Source organism: Sciurus carolinensis, chromosome X (assembly GCF_902686445.1).
Source record: "Sciurus carolinensis chromosome X, mSciCar1.2, whole genome shotgun sequence".
Classification (NCBI taxonomy): Eukaryota; Metazoa; Chordata; class Mammalia; order Rodentia; family Sciuridae; genus Sciurus; species Sciurus carolinensis.
In genome coordinates this window covers 31416485-31436244 of record NC_062232.1, presented here as the reverse complement: position 1 = coordinate 31436244, position 19760 = coordinate 31416485, and the positions used below count along the sequence as shown (strand labels likewise).

At 38.1% G+C, this 19760-nt stretch overlaps 1 protein-coding gene across 3 annotated transcripts in view; it reads right to left on the bottom strand.

Moving 5' to 3' along the window:
* Positions 1 to 19760, bottom strand: part of Sytl5 (synaptotagmin like 5) — a 240223-nt gene that overhangs the window by 8594 nt on the left and 211869 nt on the right. For all 3 annotated transcript variants that reach the window (XM_047536026.1, XM_047536027.1, XM_047536028.1), the window contains 2 exons: positions 8589 to 8697; positions 6398 to 6545 (listed from right to left, as the gene is read on the bottom strand). In XM_047536026.1, coding sequence (XP_047391982.1) covers positions 6398 to 6545; positions 8589 to 8697 — 257 coding nt within the window. The remainder of the gene's footprint in view (positions 1 to 6397; positions 6546 to 8588; positions 8698 to 19760) is intronic.

Sequence of the window (19760 nt, the reverse complement as noted above, 5' to 3'; positions counted from 1 at the left end):
CAAATCATATCTCAATAATAACCCTGAATATTAATGGCCTGAATTCATCAACCAAAAGACATAGACTGGCAGATTGGATCAAAAAGAAAGATCCAACAATATGTTGCCTGCAAGAGACTCATCTCTTAGAAAGAGATACCCAAAGACTAAAGGTGAAAGGATGGGAAAAAACTTACCATGCACATGGACCCAGCAAAAAAGCTGGGGTATCCATCCTCATTTCAGATAAAGTGGACTTCAAGCCAAAGGTAATCAGAAGGGATAAAGAAGGACACTTCATACTTCTTAAGGGAACCATAAATCAGCAAGACATAACAATCATAAATATCTATGCCCCAAACAGTGGCTCACCCATGTATGTCAAACAAATCCTTCTCAATCTCAGAAACCAAATAGACCACAATACAATAATACTAGGTGATTTTAATATGCCTCTCTCACTGCTGGACAGATCTTCCAAACAAAAATTGAACAAAGAAACCATAGATCTCAATAACACAATCAATAATTTAGACTTAACAGACATTTATAGAATATACCATCCAACCAAGAGTGAATACACTTTCTTCTCAGCAGCACATGGATCCTTCTCTGAAATAGACCATATATTATGCCACAAAGCTAATGTTAGCAAATATAAGAAGGTAGAGACACTTCCTTGTATTTTATCAGATCATAATGGATTGAAACTAGAAATAAATGAAAGAGTAAAAAGCAGAAATTACTCCAACACCTGGAGATTAAACAATATGCTATTATATGATGAATGGATAACAGAAGATATTAGGAAGGAAATTAAAAAATTCTTAGAGGTAAATGAGAACAAACAAACATCATATCAAAATCTCTGGGATACTATGAAAGCAGTACTTAGAGGAAAATTTATTTCATGGAGCGCATTCAATAAAAGAAGCAAAACTCAACAAATAAACAACCTAACACTACAGCTCAAAGCCCTAGAAAAAGAAGAACAGACCAAGACCAAAAGTAGTAGAAGACAGGAAATAGTTAAACTCAGAGCTGAAATCAATGAAATTGAAACAAAAGAAACAATACAAAAAATTGACAAAATAAATAGTTGGTTCTTCGAAAAAATAAATGAAATTGATAAACCTTTAGCCACACTAACAAAGAGAAGACGAGAGAAAACCCAAATCACTAAAATTCGGAATGAACAAGGAAATATCACAACAGACACGATTGAAATACAAAACATAATTAGAAGCTATTTTGAAAATCTATACTCCAACAAAATAGAAAATTTCGAAGATATCAACAAGTTTCTAGAGACCTATGAATTGCCTAAACTAAATGAGGAGGACATACACAATTTAAATAGACCAATTTCAAGTAATGAAATAGAAGAAGTCATCAAAAGCCTACCAACAAAGAAAAGTCCAGGACCTGATGGTTTCTCAGCCGAGTTCTACAAAACCTTTAAAGAAGAGCTCATTCCAATACTTCTGAAAGTATTCCATGAAATAGAAGAGGAGGGAACCCTCCCAAACTCATTCTATGAAGCCAATATTACCCTGATACCTAAACCAGACAGAGACACATCGAGGAAAGAAAATTTCAGACCAATATCCTTAATGAACATCGATGCAAAAATTCTCAACAAAATTTTAGCAAATCGCATACAAAAACATATTAAAAAGATAGTGCACCATGATCAAGTGGGTTTCACCCCAGGGATGCAAGGTTGGTTCAACATCAGGAAATCAATAAATGTAATTCACCATATCAACAGACTTAAAGTCAAGAATCACATGATTATTTCAATACATGCAGAGAAAGCATTTGATAAAATACAGCAACCCTTCATGCTCAAAACACTAGAAAGAATAGGGATAGTGGGAACGTTCCTTAACATTGTAAAGGCCATCTATGCTAAGCCCATGGATAATATCATTCTTAATGGTGAAAAACTGAAAGCATTCCCCCTAAAATCTGGAACAAGGCAGGGATGCCCTCTTTCACCACTTCTATTCAATATCGTCCTTGAAACTCTAGCCAGAGCAATTAGACAGACCAAAGAAATTAACGGGATACGAATAGGAAAAGAAGAACTCAAACTATCCCTATTTGCTGATGATATGATTATATACTTAGAGGAACCAGGAAATTCCACCAGAAAACTCTTAGAACTCATAAATGAATTTAGTAAAGTAGCGGGATATAAGATCAATGCTCATAAATCTAATGCATTTTTATACATAAGTGATGAATCTTCAGAAAGAGAAGTTAGGAAAACTACCCCATTCACAATAGCCTCGAAAAAAATAAAATACTTGGGAATCAATCTCACAAAAGAGGTGAAAGACTTCTACAATGAGAACTACAGAACACTAAAGAAAGAAATTAAAGAACACCTTAGAAGATGGAAAGATCTCCCATGTTCCTGGATAGGCAGAATTAATATTGTCAAAATGGCCATACTACCAAAAGTGCTATACAGATTCAATGCAATTCCAATTAAAATCCCAACGATGTACCTTACAGAAGTAGAACAAGCAATCATGAAATTCATCTGGAAGAATAAGAAACCCAGAATTGCTAAAGCAATCCTTCACAGGAAAAATGAAGCAGGGGGTATTGCAATACCAGAACTTCAACTGTACTACAAAGCAATAGTAACAAAAACGGCATGGTATTGGTACCAAAATAGACAGGTAGATCAATGGTACAGAATAGAGGACACGGACACAAACCCAAATAAATATAATATTCTCATACTAGACAAAGGGGCCAAAAATATGCAATGGAGAAAAGATAGCCTCTTCAACAAATGGTGCTGGGAAAATTGGAAGTCCATATGCAACAGAATGAAACTAAACCCATATCTCTCACCGTGCACAAAACTAAACTCAAAATGGATTAAGGACCTCGGAATCAGACCAGAGACCCTGCATCTTATAGAAGAAAAAGTAGGTCCAGATCTTCAACATGTCGGCTTAGGACCAGACTTTCTCAACAGGACTCCCATAGCACAAGAAATAAAAGCAAGAATCAACAACTGGGATAGATTCAAACTAAAAAGCTTTCTCTCAGCAAAGGAAACTATCAGCAATGCAAAGAAAGAGCCTTCAGAGTGGGAGAAAATCTTTGCCAATCATACTTCAGATAGAGCACTAATCTCCAGAATCTATAAAGAATTCAAAAAACTCAACACCAAGACTACAAATAACCCAATCAACAAATGGTCTAAGGAAATGAACAGACACTTCACAGAAGAAGACCTACAAACAATCAACAAACATATGGAAAAATGTTCAACATCTCTAGTAATAAGAGAAATGCAAATCAAAACCACCCTAGGATTCCATCTCACCCCAATCAGAATGGCGATTATCAAGAATACAAGCAACAACAGGTGTTGGCGAGGATGTGGGGAAAGGGGTACACTCATACATTGCTGGTGGGGTTGCAAATTAGTGCAGCCACTCTGGAAGGCAGTATGGAGATTCCTTAGAAAACTTGGAATGGAGCCACCATTTGACCCAGCTATCCCACTCCTTGGCCTATACCCAAAGGACTTAAAATCAGCATATTACAGAGATACAGCCACATCAATGTTCATAGCTTCTCAGTTCACAATAGCCAGATTTTGGAACCAACCTTGATGTCCTTCAATTGATGAATGGATAAAGAAACTGTGGTATATATATACAATGGAATATTACTCACCCATAAAGAATGATAAAATTATGGCATTTGCAGGCAAATGGATGAAACTGGAGAATATCATGCTAAGTGAGATAAGCCAATCTCAAAAAACCAAAGGACGAATGATATCGCTGATAAGTGGATGATGATACATAATGGGGCGTGGGAGGGGTTAGTTTTAGGGTTAGAGTGAGGGTTAGGGAGGGGGGCAAGAATGGGGGAAGGAAAGACTGTATAGAGGGAAAAGAGGTGTGGTAGGTGTGGGGGGGAAGGAAAAAAATAACAGAATGAATCAAACAACATTACCCTATGTAAATTTATGATTACACAAATGGTATGCCTTACTCTATGTACAAACAGAGAAACAACATGTATCCCATTTGTTTACAATAAAAAAAAAAGAAAAAAAATTCCCATTTTAAAATTTTGGGTACAAGGTTAACCAGAAAAAAAGACTGCCTCCAAGTGGGTACGGTGGTGCACGCCTGTAATCCCAGCATCTTGGGAGCCTGAGGCAGGAGAATTGAAAGTTCAAAGCCAGTCTCATCAAACATGGAGGCCCTGAGCAACTTAGCAAGACCCTGAAACCCTGTCTCAAAATAAAATATAAAAAAGGGCTGAGGATTGGCTCAGTGGTTGAGCACCCCTGGCTTCAATCCCTGGTTTGAAAAAAAAAAAAAAAGACTACCTCCATCCCCATCCCCTGTGTAGCTAGTACATCAATATGACTAAGTTCTGGCAAATGACACATAAGAAATTCCTGTATGAAACCTGTGGGAAGTATCCTACCAGCTGGAATTTGCATGGGATAACGGAAATCTAAGCAGCTATCCTGGCCCATGAAGTAGATACCAAAATGAGATAGAAAAAAAAACTGTGTCCCTTAAAATCATGATGTTTCCATACCTGCCATGGGTATATTACCTTCAGTCTTTGACATGTAAGAGAAATAAAAGAACTTTTGTCTTTTTTAAACCACTAATATTTTAGTTAACAGACAAAACTAATATAATTAGGTAATTTTGTGATTTTAAAATTTTAGAATATTAAACTTTACATAAAGGTCTATTCTTGCTTTCTCTTTGTCTCCTTTCTCTATGTATATGTTTATTTTTTAAATTTCAGGGCTGGGCACAGTGCCACATGCCTGTAATCCCAGTGATGTGGGAATTCTGAGGCAGGAGGATCACAAATTCAAGGCCAACCTCAGCAACTTAGCGAGGCCCTAAGCAACTGTCTCTAAATAAAAAATAAAAAGGGCTGGGTATGTAGCTTAATGGTAAAGCACCTTGGAATCAATCCTCAGTACCAAAAATATATTTACATATATAATAAATAATAAAAAAAATCTTAGGTCCCTTTAAAATCAGCTTAACATTTAAGTACTAAAAAAGGAGAAATTTTACTGGAAAGTTCCTTTTTTATAATAGAGCAAAAATGCTGTCCTTTATTATTTCTGGTTCATAAATTTCCAGAAAATATTGAGTCACCCCTGCAAGGTCACAGTGAGGTCATAGGCCAGGAGCCAGTGAGTAGCAGAGGCCATAACTGGATGACAGGTTGTTGAGACAAATTGCAACAGCAAAATCAAAAGAAAGTATTTCTTCTATGCTTCAATCTATTGCAATAAAGAATGAAAAACTGATGGACGAGTATTCCAGAGCACATGTTCACTAATGTGGAAGCCCAGACAGCTGCTTCTCCTCACTATTGGCTTTAACAAGGTCAGAATGTGCAGTTGGTGGGCTTGGGGTTATATAGTTCAGCGGTAGAACAGTTGCCTAGCATGCACGAGGTCCTGGGTTCAATTCCCAGCTATGGCAAACAACAAAACAAAAAGAACATTTGAGGATAAAGGCGGAATTCAATTTCTTGTAAGAAAAATACACATTTCTAAGAAGACTGGAAGAGAAGAAAAAACTGTCATCTGACTCCAAGAATTAACCTAGTAGCCTACCATCAGAGGGACTTGCTTTATGTCATGTGCATGCGGTCAGTATCACATTTTATTTACTTTTGAAAGTGCACTACCTGATGCTTGGTACATGTGCATTTGTGGGTTTGTTTGAATTAATGAAAAATATCCCTCTGGTATTATCTCCTCTAATTCTGGGAGAAAAAAAAAATCTCTCCAGTAGTCAGAAATCAAGAAGGATTTGCTGTTGGGGATGCCTAGAATAAGCACGAATATCCATTTAAAGGGCTGTATTCCCTCAAGAAACTGCCCAGTGCGCCCTGAAGAGGGAATAGATGCCCAGCAGGCAGTCCTGGAGCCTCTCCAAAACACTAGTGAATATCTTCAGGGAAGATGCTCTGATTTCTCTACTCTAAAAAATTTCCCCCAAGAGAGCAAAATAGCAAGGATCTGATATTTTGGTTGTCATTGCCTATTGCCAGAACCAAATGATAATAAGCCATAATGAAAGTATATTATGCACAGAATATCATACTTTCTATGCCTTTAAGAAATGAATCTCAAAGGAAAGTCTGCTGGTCTTGAGGGTGAGATTGATAGGAACTACTGAAACATTCTGGGAATACAGTGTAAGCTTCAATAAGCAGCTCCCTCCACGCTCCTATTGTTTTAGACATAAAAGCCAGCACTTGGGGTAGCTCTTCCTCAGTACATGTTCAATTAGCAGAACATGGAAGCCTCACAGTCACCAGTCTCATGGATCATAGATCCTTTCATCTCCCAATAAGTATCAGAAATGCACCAAAACAAAATTACCCCTTCACAAAGCTGTCAGAGGTGCCTCCTGATTTTACTGCTGTCAAATTCTTTGCTTCTTTGATGAACACTTCTAGTATTCCTCCAGAGATTACAGGTGATTCCTTTTTCTTTCCCTTTTTAAAGGTCTTCTTTCCTGCATCAGTCACTAAAATGATGGAGAGAGAGAGAGAGAGAAAGGAGAGGAGAGATATCATGGATACCACTTCAAAATTTGCAAAGATCATCTCCAAAAATTGACTTAATTTGCTGACTGAATCAGGCCTTTATGCTATTGTATATTTTATATTAATTTAAATTGAATGCTTCACTATGGAAGTTCCTCAAAAGACTAAGCATGGAACCAACATTTGTCCCAGTTATACCACTCCTTGATATTTATCTTAAAGAGTTAAAATCACCATACTACAGGGATACATGCATATCCATGTTTATAGCAGCACAATTCACAATAGTCAAATTAAGGAACCAACCTAGGTGCTCATCAGTAAAGGAATGGATAAAGAAAATGTGGCACATATATACAATGGAGTTTTATTCAGCCATAAAGTTAAATGAAATTATGTCATTTGCAGGGAAATGAATGGAACTAGAGACATTATGTTCAGCAAGATAAGCCAAACTCAGAAGGTTAAGGGTCATATGTTCTCTCTCATATATGGAAACTAGAGAGGAAAAAGGAAAAGAAAGGTGAAGGGTGAATCTCCTAAAATCAAAAGGAGATTAGTAGAGGAAAGGGACCAAAGGGTGGGAGATAGGGAGGGAACAGGGAAGTGCTGGGGAGTGATATTGACCAATATCGTTAATATATAATAATATATTGTTATATTGTGTACTGTGTGCATGTACAAATATGTAACAACAAATCCCATCAATATGTACAATTATAACATGCCAATAAAAAAATGTGGAAAAAAATAGATTGGATTCCTTCTAGATGGGTCTTTCATTTGTATTTGTTGAAAGAAAATGAACATGTAAACTTCAAACCTTAAACAGTCCCCTATAAAGCATATTTTTTCACAGGATCTGAAAGAAGGAAACAGAAAAGATCTTGAGAGCTGCTTGTAGAGTCACCATTTCAGTGAGAATTAGCTATGATGAAAGTCAGACACAAGCACCAAATCTTGAAAAGAGAAAATTTCATAACTCTCGTCTTATAAATATCAATTTCAGACAGGGCCAGCTCTAGAGGCTGCAGCCCAGGCACAATTACTGTTTTGTTTTGTTTTGTTTGTACCAGGGATTGTACACAGGGGTGCTTAACCACTGAGCCACATCCCGAGTACTATTTATTTTTTGAGACAGGATCTCATTAAATTGCTTAGGGCCTCACTAAATGCTGAGGCTAGCCTCAAACTTGCAATCTTCCTGCCTCAGCCTCCCAAAATGCTGGGATTACAGGCATCACTACCAGACCCAGCTACAATTTGCATTTTTGAATGAGAGAAAAAATTCTCTCCTACCTCACATTGTTATTGAGATGAAATATGTTCAACAGAAATAAAAACTACCATCTCTATCAATTTAATCCTCTCAACAACCCTTTGAAGTGAGAAGACTGAGGCCAGGAGACAGTATGTTCCTTGTACAGGGACACATTGAAGAGGGTGATCATGAATGGGAGGATATTGGAGGCTGCCTGGAGGATTGATGGAAGGACAAGGGCAAGAGAGATTTACAAATTAACTCCATCTGAATTTTTCCTTTGTGTTCTGTGTTGTGTGTGAGCTTCTTCCTCAAGACTTCCTGAGTAGCTGTGAAAGACATAACTCCATACAGCAGTCCCTATACCCAGTCCCAGCAGATCCCCTTACTCTGGGGAAGATCCTATATCTCTAGGAATGAAGAAGGACACAAACCTCATCATCCAACCTGGTTTCCAACTATGAACTTGTTTTCCTTATAAAAATCCCACACCGGGGCTGGGGAGATAGCTCAGTTGGTAGAGTGCTTGCCTTGTAAGTACAAGGCCCTGGGTTCCATCCCCAGCACCCAAAAAAAAAAAAATTAAAAAAAAAATCCCACACCTCTCTCCATATACGGTGTGACTTTCCTCAAAAGACAGGGACGCCTAACTTTATGTTTCATCTGTTTAGCATTAAAGTAACATAGTCCAACCAATCCCTGAGTGCCATTCCGTACTTATAAAAATAGAATGCCATTGATCAAAGTCTGATTTTTACTCTACCTTGAAGCTGTCCGTGTGGAAGCATTAGGTACTCCTCTGGAGGAATGTAACGTAAAACAACTGTTAGCTCTCCTTTATACTGAAGGCCAATATCAGCAGCAAACTCCACCTGGCCAAGGGAAGGCAAGAAAGAGGTGAAATGCTTGGCATAGTGTATTGCAACCCATGTTTGAATGTACAATACTTACTTGGTGGTTTAAATGTGACAATTCATTCCCATTCAAATATGTTAGTTCTTATTGGGTCCAGATGACTTACAAGAAAAGAAAGGCTAGAAAAGTATACTAAGATATTTGCATATAAATTTTAACATTAAAGTAAAAGGAATTTGAAAGGAGATATATTACACACATTTTGTCCCTCAACGGATATTAAGAGACACATTGAAAATTGAGCTATCACTGGTCATTTGCATACTGTATGCAGTATGAGGCAGGAATAAATACAGCACTAAAAACACCTCCAAAAGTTACTTCTCCATGTCTGGCTTGGATGTCTCAAAGCTTTTCTAAGTGATCAGGAGGGGAAAGCAGACAGCAATGCTTGATTCACAATGGACTGCCAGTCACCCATTATTGAAGGCAGTATTGGTAACTTGCATCATCGAAATTCAATGTGAATAAAAATATGAAATAAAAAAATTCAATGTGGAGAAAATGGTTCACTTGAATATTGCTGGTGGGGATGTAAAATGATATGGCCACTCTAAATAACAGGTTTATAATTTCTCCTAAGACTAAACATGCAACTACCATGCAACCTAGAAATTACATGTTGGGGCACTTATCCCAGAGAAATGAAAAATTATGTCCACACAAACTCGAATACTAATATTCCTATCAATTTTATTTGTAATAACAAAAAACTGGCAACAACCCAGATATCCTTCAACAGGTTAACGGTTAAGCAAATTGTGGTACATACATACCATGAACTACTAACCAGAAACAAAAACCAACAGCTATTGATACATGCAACAACTTGGGGGGATCTCTAGAGAACTATGAGTGAAGAAAGTTGGTCTCAAAAGTGCACATACTAGTCAGGCATGGTTGCAAATGCCTGTTATCCCAGCAACTCGGGAGGCTGAGGCAGGAGGAGACTGAGTTCAAAACCATCCTCAGCTAATTAGCAAGGCCCTAAGCCTAAGGCCCTAACTTAGTGAGATTCTGCTCTAAATTAAATACTAAAAACAGGCTGGGGATGTGGCTCAGTGGTTAAGCACCCCTGGGTTCAATATCCAGAATCAAAATTAAAAAAAAAAACACCAAAATAAAAAAGAAAGTCATCAAAAACCAAAAACCAGGACCATTACAAAGAAAAAAAATCCTTGCCTGACTTTCAGTACTGTGGATGGTGGTAAAACTTATCACTAAGGGTGGAAAAGCACTTGAAATGTTTTATTCAATCTTTTCCCAGGAGCAAAAATGACTTTATATGGCAAAACAGACTATCTAATACTTAATCTTATTAATTTTAAATAAATTGTTTTTGTAAAAAGACTTTTCTTATTGTTTGCAAATTTTCAGCAGGACTAGGGGGCATGGCTCCGTGATAGAGCATTTGCCTGTCATGTATGAGGACCTGGGTTCCATTCCCAGCACTACAAAACCAATTTTTTTCCAGTAAATTTTAGTATATATGTGGAAATTTTATATTTATTTATTTTTTGGTACTTGGGATTGAATCCAGGGGCACTTAACCACTGAGCCACATCCCCTACCCTTTTTAAAATTTCTTTTACTTAGAGTCAGGGTCTCACTAAGTTGCCCAGGGCCTCACTAAGTTGCTGAGGTTGGTTTTGAACTTGAGATCCTCCTGCTTCAGCCTCCTGAGCTGCTGGTATTACAAGTGTGTGCCACCACACCTGACCTGGAAAATTTTAATGAACATTATGGCGAATTAAAGATAATCACTACTTCTTTGATGCTACAGTCAATGTGAGGTGGGTATTTGTCCCCTCTCTTTGGATTTGAGTGGGTTTTGTGTTACTTTTATTAGTAGAACATGGAAGAAGTGGCAATGTGACAGTTTCTGGGCCCAGGTCTTAAAATTGACAGCTTCTACTTCCTTTCTTGGCATACATATTTTTGGGATGCTCCCTCTGGGAATCCACGTTGTGAGAGGACGAAGCCATATGGAGAAGCCACATATAGGTGCTCCAGTTTGCACGCCTAGCTGAATTTCCTGCTGGTAACCAACATCAGTGTGGGATATGAAAGTGCTTGAACTTGACCAACCAGTTGAGCCTTCAGGTGATGTGAATCTCAGGCAACCATTTGCTGCAACTGCTCAAGAGGCCTTCAGTGAGAACTACCTAAATGAGCTGTCAGCCCAAAAAATCACGAGAGATAGTCATAGATTGTTGTTTTAAGTCATTAAGGTTTACATTCATATGCTATACTGCCATACTTAACCAGAGAAGACTTTATTTGCTTTGGGGTGAGATCTTTGGCTAGGAAAATATGTTGGGGCCAGGCGCAGTGGTGCATGCCTATAATCTCAGTGGCTCTAGAGGATGAGGCAGGAGGATCAAGAGTTCAAAGTCAGCCTCAGCAACTTAGCAAGGCCCTAAGCAACTCAGCAAGACCCTAAATAAGGTATAAAAAAGGGGCTGAGAATATGGCTCAGTGGTTAAGTTCTGTTGCTTTTCAACTTAAATTAAAATCTACTGGTGATGTATAAAATAGACCTCAAGTCTTATGAAAGTAGAACACAATACAGATGAAGCCCTTATAGCATTATAATTACAAACAAAAGGAAGTTAAAAGATGGAGGTTATCTTGCAGACTGCACATATCTAACATCTCAGGGTGTAGTTCTGGTACTTTTTCTAGAAGATTCCAAGGTAACACCCTCTCTTGGCATATTACCATTTCCATTCTGCAACCAACTCCCACTCAAAATAAGATAGTGAATTGAATTCAATTCAATTCTGCTAACATATTTGGAATGCTTACTTTGTACAAAGTACTTTGCTAAGTGCTGTGGGGACACAAAAGACACAGACCCTGCTTTCAATGAGTTTTCAGTCTACCCAAGAGACATTTGCGGTAAAAGTTCTATTAATCTACCCACATTTAACTGACTCATCAGATGAATTAATGTTCTCCATCCCCACTGAAGAGCAGGATCCTCTCTACAAAGATCATTGTGTCTGGTTCCATGAGTAGAAATATTTGCTCACCAAGAGTCCCCTGCATTAGTCCCCTAAGCAATTTGTGCTAGCCTATTTGTGATTGTTGTTATATAATTTGATGTCATATAAATTGATTCATGCAAAAGAAAGCTGTTAGTATAAAAATTTAAGTTGTATATTTCAGAAGAATCTAAGATCCCAAAACAAGGTTGCCATTATTTAGGCATGGCTTTAAACTGTAAAACATTAGAAAAATATCACGAACGTTAAGAAAGATTTTTGCATTTGGTTTACTCTGAAAGCATTCTTGCATTTTTTTTTTTTTTTGGCAGGGGGTGCCTGGGATTTAGGGGTATTCTACCACTGAGCCACATTCCCAAACCTTTTAATTTTTTTTTAAATTTTGAAACAGCATCTCACTAAATTGCCCAGGCTGGCCTGGAACTTGTGATACTCCTGTCTCAGCCTCTCGAGCAGCTTGGATTACAGTGTGCGCCACTGCACCCAGTTGAAAGTATTCATACATTCTTGTTTCACTTTAGAAAAATTCAAGTGAGAATGTTGATGATGCATTAGGGGGTAAAATTAATTCCAGAAAGATATGCCAGAATTTTAATTACTGAACCCATAGTCAAACAAAATTGTGTCTATATTGGAAGATGTGCATATGAATGGACATTTATTTGTTTTAAATTAAAATAAATATTTAAGAAAAACATTGGGAAACTGAAGTAATCAAACCAGCATATTACTGGCACAGAAACAGACACACAGACCATTGGAACAGAACCGAGAACCCAAAAATAAATCCACATATTTATGGTTAATTGATTTTCAACAAAGGTACCAAGAATATACAATCGTGTAAGTCTCTTCAATAACTGGTGTTGGGAAAACTGCAAAAGAATGAAATTAAACCTTTATACCACATAAAAAATCAAGTCAAGATTAGAAACTTTATGTAAGACCCGAAATGCTAAAATAAGTAGAAGAAAATAGGGGAAAAATTTCATGACATTGGTCTTGGCAATCATTTTTGGGATATGACCCCCAAAACACAGTCAACAAAAACAAAAATAGATAAGCAGGATGGCATCCAACTGAAGCACTTCTGGCAGAGGAAACAATCAACAGAGTGAGAAAACAACCTAGGAAATGGGAGAAAATATTCTCAATCTGTACATGTGACAAATGCATAAAAATGCATAAAGAAATGCATAAAATGCATAAAGAAATCAAATAACCTGATTAAGAACAGGCAAAGGGCTGGGTGCAGTAGCACATCCCTGTAATCTCAGCACATACTCAAGAGGATCACAAGTTCAAGGCCAGCCTTGACAATATAGCAAGATCCTGTCTCAAAATAAAAAAATAAAAAAGGACTAGGGATGTAGCTCAGTGGTAGAGCACCCCTGGTTCCATCCCCAATACCAAAACATAAAAATAAATGGGCAAAGGATATTAAAGACATTTCCCAAAAAAGGAAATGCAAGTGGTCAACAGGTTTATAAAAAAATACTTAAAATCACTAATTATTAGAGAAACACAAATTAAAACTATAGTGAGACATCACCTCAAACCTGTTAAAATGGCATTATCAAAAGGATGAAAGATAAGAAAAGGAGAAAATATAGGGAAAAGGGAATACTTTGCATGCCATTGGTGGGAATGCAAATTAGTATCAGCCATTATGGAAAACAGCATGGCGGCTCCTCAAAAAATTAAAACTACAACTACCATATGATCCAGCAATTCCATTACTAGGAGTATATCCAAAGGAAATGAAATCAGCATACTGAAGAAGAGTTATCTACACTTTTATATTCATTATAGCACTATCCAAACAGTCAAGTTATGAAATAAACCAAAGCACCCATCAATGGGTATATGGGTAAAGAAAATGTGGCACACAAATGCAATATATAATACTATTCTGCCCTTAAAAAGGAAAGCCTGCCCTTTGCGGCAACACGGATGAAACTGGGGGACATTATGTTAAGTGAAATAATCCAGGCACAGAAAGACAAATACTGCATGATCTCACTTATTCATGGAATCATAAAAAAATTGAACTCATGGAAGTAGAGAGGAGAAAAGTCACCACCAGAGGCTGAGTGTGGTGGAATTCGGGGTGGGACATGTTGAGGAAATGTTGATCAAAAGGACACAAAATTTCTAGATGGAAATGACATCCATTGTAAAACAAAAATGCTGACTATGGTTAATAGTGATGTATTCTTAATTTTTATTTATTTATTTATTTATTGCCACCAGAGATTGAGCCCAGGGGTGCTTAATCACTGAGTCACATCCCCAGTCCTTTTAAATTTTAATTTTGAGACAGGGTCTTGCTAAGTTACTTAGGGCCTCACTAAGTTACTGAGACTGCCCTTAAATTTGCAATGCTCCTGCCTCATACTCCCGAGCTGCTGGGATTACAGGACTGTGTCACCACACCTAGATTTGCTAGGAATTTTTAAGTATTCTCATCACAAAAAAAATATGTGAAGTAATGATGTGTTAATCATCTTAATTTAGCTACTCTACAATGTATTATTATTGTATTTCACAAAATAACATTTTGTACATAAAACTATATACAATTTGTCAATTCATAAAATTAATTGTTATTAATAATTAAAATATTAAAAATGCTTTGAGAGAAAGTCTTTGAATGTGGGGGGGCTTCTATGACTTTATTATTAATTGACCTGTTATTGGTCCTCTTTGCTTCTATTACATAGAAAGTTTAATGTCAGACAAATTGGGACTGCTGCTTCAACACAAAGAAAGAGATTAGGCTGGATTGGGATCAGGAGGTGACTCTTGCATGGTCCTTAAAGAATGGGACAAATGACAACAAATAAAGATGGAATGCAAAGAAGGTTAGTGTGGGTTGAGAAAGCAGCATGAGAAAAATATGACAAGGACTATGTAGAATGTATTTAGGGACTGGGAGGATGTTGAGTATGACTAGGGATGTGTGTGTGCAGGTAGGCACTAGAAAGGAATATGGAATTATCTATTTTGTGTGTGTACGTGTGTGCATGTGTGGGTGTACATGTTTTTCTCTTTTTTAAATTTGTTCTTTTTAGATATACATGACAATAGAGTGTGTTTTGACATATTATACATACATGGAGTATAACTTCCCATTCTTGTGTTTGTACATGACGTGGAGTTACACTGATAATGTACTCATATATGAACATAGGAAAGTAATGTCCCATTCATTCTACTGTCTTTCCTATTCCCATCCCCCCTCCCTTCCCTTCATTCCTCTTGGTCTAATCCAATGAACTTCTATTCTTCCTTCCTCACCTTATTGTGAATTAGCATCTGCATATCAGAGAGAAACTTTGACTTTTGGTTTTTGGAGACTGGTTTATTTCACTTGGCATGATAGTCTCCAGCTCCATGCATTTACTGGCAAATGCTATAATTTCATTCTTCTTAACAGCTGAGTAATGTGCCATTGTGTATATATACCACAATCTCTTTTTCCATTTATCTGTTGATAGGCATCTAGGTTAGTTCCAAAGCTTAGCTATTGTGAATTCTGCTTCTATAAACACTGCTTCACTGTAGTATGCTGATTTTAAGTCCTTTGGGTATATCTGGGTCAAATGGTGGTTCCATTTCAAGTTTTCTGAGGAATCTCCATTTAAGTATCTATTTTGAATTCCCCAGATCTTAAAAGCATTACATTAAAGTATTTTATTAGTAAGGATACCAGGGAGTGGGACTAAAAAGTAAAGAATGCTCAACAAGTGTGCGATATCACATGAAGCTCTGTGGAGTCAACTTTTGCTCCTTGTGATGGAGAGCTTTGGAGACATGACACATGGAGATGTCCCAAGAAGAAGCAAGGGGTGGAAGTGTTAATGCTCCTTCATCCATCAGTTACTGACCAAGGACTCTGTCCTCAACCTCTGGGGGACTTCCGTTGCCAGGCATTCTGGCTCTCCATGCCCACAGACCAAGCCCACTCCAGCAACCTGAGGGTTCCTCTCCTACAAAGATTGGTAGGTATTGATTGGTTAGTGTGAAAGCCACAGGGAGCCACATTTGCCTGAAAATGGGAGCATGGACATTCTGGGCTGTGACAGAAGGCTAGGTCATATCAAGAGAGTACTGAGCATCTATTCAAATCATCATCCTAAAGTAGTAGGAAACTAAAAAGACTATCTGAGAAGGAGTGTGAAATAATCAGATGATAAATGGGTGGAACTGGAGACTATCATGCTATGTGAAATAAGCCAATCCCCCAAACCAGAGGCTGAATGTTCTCTCTGATTTGTGGAAGCTAACTCCAAACAAGGGAAGTTGGGGAGGGGAATAATAGAAATCCATTGGCTTAGACAAAGGGGAATGAAGGGAAGGGAGTGGGGGAGGAATAGGAAAGACAGTAGAATGAATGGGACATCACTTTCCTATGTTCATGTACGAACACACCACCAATGAAACTCCACATCAGGTATAACCACAAGAATGGGAAGTTACACTCCATGTATGTAGGATATGTCAAAATACACTCTACTGTCATGTATATCTAAAAAGAATAAATTAACACATGCAAGAAAAAGAAAAAAAGAATCAGACAACACCCACCATCTTCTGCTTTCTCAAAAGAGAGACCCACTTTCCATCGGCTCAATAAACAGACAATTTCCAGTGCATTTACAGGTATAATGTGGGATGATAAATTACAGATCAAAGTTTGCCCAAACTGCTAAGCCTAGAGTATTTTTGCTAAATGATTTAAAAGCTAAAGCTAGAGCAAAATGTAAGTTCCAGAACTTACATTTACTCTCTGCCTGAAGACAGAAAAAAAGAATGTTTCCTTGGAAAACCACTTAATCAGACTGTCAATTTTCAGAAGTCCTTGTTTTTATAATAGTACCTCATGGGAAGGCTTGAAAGGCAATTCATACTGACAAACACTTCTTGTCTGACTACCTAACATGCCTTTCAGAAGGATAATGAGTTATAGCTGATAAATAGTTCCATGTCATGCAATAAAATGGAAGTTATACTGTGAAACTACTTTATGGTACTTGAGTTTGACATCTTGAATTCTTTCTGTCTGTACCAGCCTCCTCACTGGCTTCTGCTGTGAGACCTAACACAAACAAAGCTAAGTACCAAATGACTTTCAGCAACATAGAGTCAGTAAGCAATAAGGTAGTATGTTTTTTGCCATTCCCATTATAAAAGGATGTCAGTATTTTGGAATGTTTAAGAACTATTAATTCTGGTTCCTCATTACTAGGGAAGTCGGTCCTTGTAACTCATGCTTCACTTCCTCAGCTGGATAATCTACCAGAAACATCAGATCTCCAGAGCTGCTCATACCATATCTGCAGCTGTTGGAGTACCTACTGCACTGAATGACTGAGACAGGAGACTGAGAATAAAGTGACTCTTCACATAGCTGACCCATAATCAGCCATGTACAGTCCAGCTGCTCTAGTTTAGATCTGGAATGTCCCCAAAGGCCTACAAGGGAAAGGCTTCGTTCCCAGCCTTTAATGCTATTGGGAGGGAGGGAACCTTTAAGAGGAGTGCTGTAGTGGGAGGAAGTTAGGTTATTGGCGGTCATGCCATCGGAAGGGATATTGGGATCCTGATCCTTCCTGTCTCTCTTTTTCTTTCTGGCTACTGTGAAGTCAATAGGCCTTTTCCACCACAAGCTCCCATCATTGGTATACTGCCTCACCACAGGTCCAAAACCAACCGGATCAATAAAACTGGGAACAAAAATAAACCTTCCTTTTTAAGAAGTTGATTATTTCAAGTATTTTGTCACAGCAATGGAAAGCTGATCAATGTACCACCAGCTCAACATACAGAGCATGCCTTCATGCCTGTCCTCCCCAGTTTTGGAAGGCATGGTATCTTAAAGCAAATCTGAGTCTTCAGCCTTTCTTCTAAATGTGTAAGAGTAGGATTGGCAGAGGGTGATGATGTAGATGAGAGACACTAGCTTCTTTTGGGTTCCCCAGTTTAGGTTCAGTAAACTCTGTGGTAAAGATTCTTATGCAGCCAGGTGCCGTGGAGCCTGACTGTAATCCCAGCAGGTCAGGAGGCTGAGTCAGGAGGATCTTGAGTGCAAAGCCAGCCTCAATGACTTAGTGAGGCCCTAAGCAACTCAGTGAGACCCTGTCTCTAAATATAATACAAAATAGGGCTGGGGATGTGCCTCTGTGGTTGAGTGCCCCTGAGTTCAATCCCTTGGACAACCCCCCCAAAAAAACGATTCTTATGCAAATGATTTATTAAGGAAGAGATCCCTTGAGAGACCAGTGAAGGGTGGGAGATGCAGGTACAATCCTGGGTACCTGATGTGGTAGGGTAGTTCTGGAGGATAATGAACACTTTGGCATTTTTCTCTCTCAGTAAGGAAAGTAGGTTTTCACACTCCCCCACCTGTTGGTTATTGACTAAGAGCTGCCTTGTGGCAGGGGTACAAAACCTCTCAGGAATAATGACTCTGTTTGGGTAAAAGCTATAGTAATCTGAGGTCAGTTTTCTAAAAAAGAATCTCAGGTGGAGGCTGTCAAGGGAAATCTAGAAAGATTCAAAATCTGAGGAGATCTAGCAAAGGACTGATGGTGTTCCAGACAGTAGACACAATCCGAATTTTTATCTTCAGCAGGCTCAGAGAGACCGACAGAAGCTTGCCGCTTATGATAGAAAGGGAACCACCCAATGGTAACGCGGAGGTGATTACCTTGGAAAACTGTGACCTTAAGCGCAAAAGATGTCTTGGAAAGCAAAGTCTTTCAGTCAATTCCAGGAAATTAACTGGAAAGATGCTGCTTTTCTCTCCAAACTGATTTTCAAAGAGCCCCTATATATCTCCCTGCCGCCCCCTTCCAGTACTGCCAACCCCAGAACCCTGGGTGCTTAACCACTGAGCCACATCCCCAGTTCTTTTTATTTTTTATTTTGAGACAGGATCTCACTAAGTTGTTTAGGGCCTTGCTAAGTTGTCAAAGCTGACCTCGAACTTGAGATCTTCCTGCCTCAGCCTCCCAAGTCTCTGGGATTAAAGGTGTGCACCAACACACCTGGCTTTTACTCTTCATTTGACTTAGAAATTACTATAAATGGGGGCTGGGGAGATAGCTCAGCTGGTAGAGTGCTTGCCTTGCAAGCACAAGGCCCTGAGTTCAATTCCCAGTACTGCAAAAAAAAAAAAAGGAATTACTATAAATGTAGAGGACACTCTCATTGCTTAGAGCAAATCCAAGGAACTGTTGGTCTAGATTAAAATATGACATACTACATTGGTGCTTAATTTCTAGAATCAACTCTAAACTTGTTTTTCTGATTGTAACTCAAGACCTGGGTTATGAATCTCAAAAGTATGAATGTAGTAAACGAGATACTTTGGTTCACTTCCTCAAGTGAACCAAGGCAAGACTATTCTATTTATGGTCTGTAGAGAATGCAAAACAGAGGTAATGCTTTATAGTATGATCAATCTCAAATATATGTTTGTTTTTTCCTTTGTGAAAATGAAAAATCTTTCTCTTTTTATTTTTTTGGTACTGGTAATTGAACTCAGAGGTTCTTTACCATTGAGCTACATCTCCGCTCTTTTTATTTTTTAATTTGAGACAGGGTCATGCTAAATTACTGAGGCTGGCCTCTAATTTAAGACCCTCCTGCCTCAGCCTCCTGAGTCACTGGGAATACAGGCATGCACCATCACATTTGACTGACTTTCTTATTCCAATAGGATCATACAATGTGTTTTTCATGGTCACCCATGAAGATTCTCAAATGATGAATGCATTTTTAGTAATAAAATTAATAATACATATGGTTATACAGCTTGCATTATCAGACAAACTATATTGATGAAGTTTTTAGAACAATGGTATTACAATGTTTGCTATAATATTATTCCAAAATATGCTCAACTAATCTTTGTGGATTACCACTAGAAACTTGGAAGCCTTCCTACTTTTCAGGCCTATGACATCAATTTTGCTCAAACTCGCCAGACGGCATAACTGTTTGAC